Here is a 3454-nt window from a genome sequence, read left to right on the forward strand (position 1 = left end):
ATTATTAGAAACAGTGTACTAGAATGTAAACTAGTATCTCACTAGAATGTAAGCTCATGAGGGCAGGCAGCTTTGAAGATTTTATTACTCTATCCCCATTGCCAAGAACAGTGCCTGGGGCATACTAGGTGCTCAAAAAGTACTTATTAAATTAATGAATTCAAAACCTATAGCTGTAAGCATTCCTTCTTTAAGAAGAACATTTTACTTAATATGAGAACTGAACCTTTATGATTTTGTCAACATTTACATTTTGGTTTGTTTTTAAGGCACTTGCTGCTGGAGGAGTAGGGTCCATTGTTCGTGTGTTGACTGCAAGGAAAACTGTGTAGCTGGATACCTGCCTCAGGAGTGGGAGTTGCTGGTACAAAGACCAAAACAACCAAATGCCACTGCTGCCCTGTGGGTAGCATCTGTTTCTCTCAGCTTTGCCTTTTTGCTTCCTTTTTCATATCTGTAAAGAAGAAAATTACATATCAGTTTTCCTTTAGTGAAAATTGGGATAATATAGAGGAAATTTTGTGTCAACAGGAATGTTTCATCCTCTCAAAACCGTTTCAGTGATGTGTATACCAGTCTGTATATAGTATAATTTACATTCAGGTTTAATTGTGCAATTTTTAGCCCTTATTGGCTGTTTTTTTGTTTTGTTTTGTACTATTTTAAACTAACACTGAGAGATTTGATCAGAATTTGAGGCCAGTTTCCTAACTCATTGCTAGTCTGGAAGTGATCTTTATAAAAGATTTAAGACTGGCAGCTATTAACATTGCAAAACTGGACCATATTTCCCTTATTTAAGCAAAATGTGTCTTGGGAACAAGTAGTGGGTGAACACCACTAACCGAGTTCCACCTTTCTGCTTGCCTTTCGGTTATCTATACTGTGAGTTTAAGTATGCCACTTCCACTCAGCATCCAATAACTGTGGCCTCTCAGTTTCTTTGTGGTCACCCAGGGTACAGAGCAAGGAGTCTTGCTCTATACAAATGTATCTGTAAAATACCAGAGCCTGTTTAGCAAGAGCATAAAACTTTTGTCCGATTAATATGGCTCTGGAGAAATGACTCCAAATCAGGAAAGATACAGAGACAATTATATAATTCAAACTCTGGGCAGCCTCTGAATGAAATGCTATTTTCTTTAGAAATATAGTAGCTGCCTTAGACATTTTGAGGTATACAGCTAGTAATTAATATGCCATTTAATATGCCCTATAAATGTTTTCAGTGTTCTTCAGGGTAATAGGGATCTCAAAAGATTTGATTCAGATCCAAACAAATACACATTTCTGTGTTTTTGCTCAGTGTTTTTTAAAAAAAGAAAATGCCACACAGCAAAAAAAAATTGTTTACTTTGTTGGACAAACCAAATCAGTTCTCAGAAAATGACCGGTGCTTATAAAAAGTTATTATTCGGAATCTCCAAAACAAACCACCTGAATGCATATGACCAAGAGGGAATTCAGCCTCTGTTTATTATTTACATCAGACACCAGTTTTGTAGTCACTGACTTAGTGAAAACTGGTGCAGAAATTCTATAAACTCTTTGCTGTTTTTGATACCTGCTTTTTGTTTTGTTTTGTAAAAATGATAAACTTCAGAAAATAAAATGTCAATGTTGAATAGTTTGTTTTCTCCTTGATACTTTTGATGTATAGTTAATTAAGAGGAAAGATTTCCCGCTGCTACCACCAAGTATTGTACTCTTGACAAGAACTAATTTGGTAGGGTTTATAAGACTACTCTATACAAATATAAGGTAGGAGAGAAGAGGAAAGAATCATTAACGACATCAGAGCACTACTGAAGCCTTTGGAGTGATTCAATAGCCTTCTAGATGCCAGCTGAACAAATACCTGGAGTATCACTGCCCCCAAACCTAGACTAGTATGTGCACATTAGCCTAACAGCTGCAGTCATTTATTGACAACCTCTAAACTCTTTCTTACACCTCAAATTTATTTCTCCTCTATTCTCAACAACCTCTGTTTGCTTCCCATCTGCACTAGTTTCTGCTTTAAGGCTTTAAAATCTTCCAGGCAATTCAGAGGGCTATGGGTTAAGAGAAGCTAAGCAATAGGTATGAAAGGTAGTCAAGTAGGTATAGCATAACTACGTACAAACTGTAAAATGAAAACAAGTCATACTGCAGTATTTTTCATAATATCCTTCTTGACATCACTTTCATGACTGAAGTGTTGGGGAAAATCTGGAGTTCCATAATCTATATTCACAAGAAGGGGCATATGTATAATCTGTCAGCCTATCAGCTTAACTCAGAGAAAATAATAAAAAAATATTTAACAAACAGTACAGCATAGGGACTCAATCAGAGTAGATACCAGCTGGAAACAACTGGCTCAACTGATGCATCCTGGCTGAGTGTCAGCCCAGCATGCAGTAAGCATGACACAATACCATCCTTGGTGGAAAGGGGAGCGAGGATTAACTGGGAAAAAGTATGTAAGTGCTAAGGGGCAATTTTGGCACAAAAGTGGTTTTTTATTTCCCATTCCCTTCTAGGGACTCAATCAGAGTAGATACCAGCTGGAAACAACTGGCTCAACTGATGCATCCTGGCTAAGTGTCAGCCCAGCATGCAGTAAGCATGACACAATACCATCCTTGGTGGAAAGGGGAGCGAGAATTAACTGGGAAAAAGTATGTAAGTGCTAAGGGGCAATTTTGGCACAAAAGTGGTTTTTTATTTCCCATTCCCTTCTGCTTCAATCTCAATAGTTTTATTGTTTTTGCCATTTTTAAAGGAAAAGGGTAAACATACCCTTTTTTGGTCATCAGGTAACAGTACATTTAGGTAACAGTCATATCTGATGGCAATTATGATAATGTCTTAAGGAAATATATTAACACACAAATGAAATCAGTATGTAGATGGTACAGATCAACCAAGTATTTGTTTTTTAAGTGTTTACTATGCTCTCCAGGATCATGAAGGACATACAGAAGAATAAGGTCTGGGCCTTGCTCACAGGTTGCTTTCAGCCTAATTGAGAAGATCTAAGCACTTTAACGTCATAGAATTTAGCATTTGATTGTAAATGTAGATAGTGTTGGGAAAATGGAGATCAGGGTGGACCGGAATAAGGTGAGACAGATCAATCTGAACTAGGTCTTGCAGGGGCAGAAAGGACAGAAGGTCCAAGTGACATGAACAGAGGAGAAAGTTAAAGTGGGTTTAACTGTCAGCATTCTTGTGGTTTTAATGTTTCTATTAACATAAAGTAAAAGTTTAGACAGTGAAAGTTATTTATTTAGAGGCTCAGGCTTTCATAAAATAGATCTCCATGAGGAATTCAAGACAGGACATTATAGAACTTTTTTTTTTAGCTGAAATAGACATTGATGGCCGCCTAGTCTCACCCCTTTTATAACAATACAAAGAATGAGAGAGTTAAATTTTATAAGAAAAAAAGTATCTTAAGATAGTAATA

At 36.8% G+C, this 3454-nt stretch overlaps 1 protein-coding gene across 1 annotated transcript in view; it reads left to right on the top strand.

Annotated features, from left to right (window-relative positions):
- Positions 1 to 1627, top strand: part of ARPC5 (actin related protein 2/3 complex, subunit 5, 16kDa) — a 10397-nt gene extending 8770 nt beyond the window's left edge. The window contains exon 4 of the mRNA XM_008567940.1: positions 270 to 1627. Within this exon, the coding sequence (XP_008566162.1) occupies positions 270 to 332 (63 nt within the window). The 3' untranslated portion in view covers positions 333 to 1627. The remainder of the gene's footprint in view (positions 1 to 269) is intronic.
- Positions 1628 to 3454: the final 1827 nt, after the last annotated feature.

Source organism: Galeopterus variegatus, unplaced genomic scaffold, assembly GCF_000696425.1.
Source record: "Galeopterus variegatus unplaced genomic scaffold, G_variegatus-3.0.2 Scaffold358, whole genome shotgun sequence".
NCBI classification, from domain to species: Eukaryota; Metazoa; Chordata; class Mammalia; order Dermoptera; family Cynocephalidae; genus Galeopterus; species Galeopterus variegatus.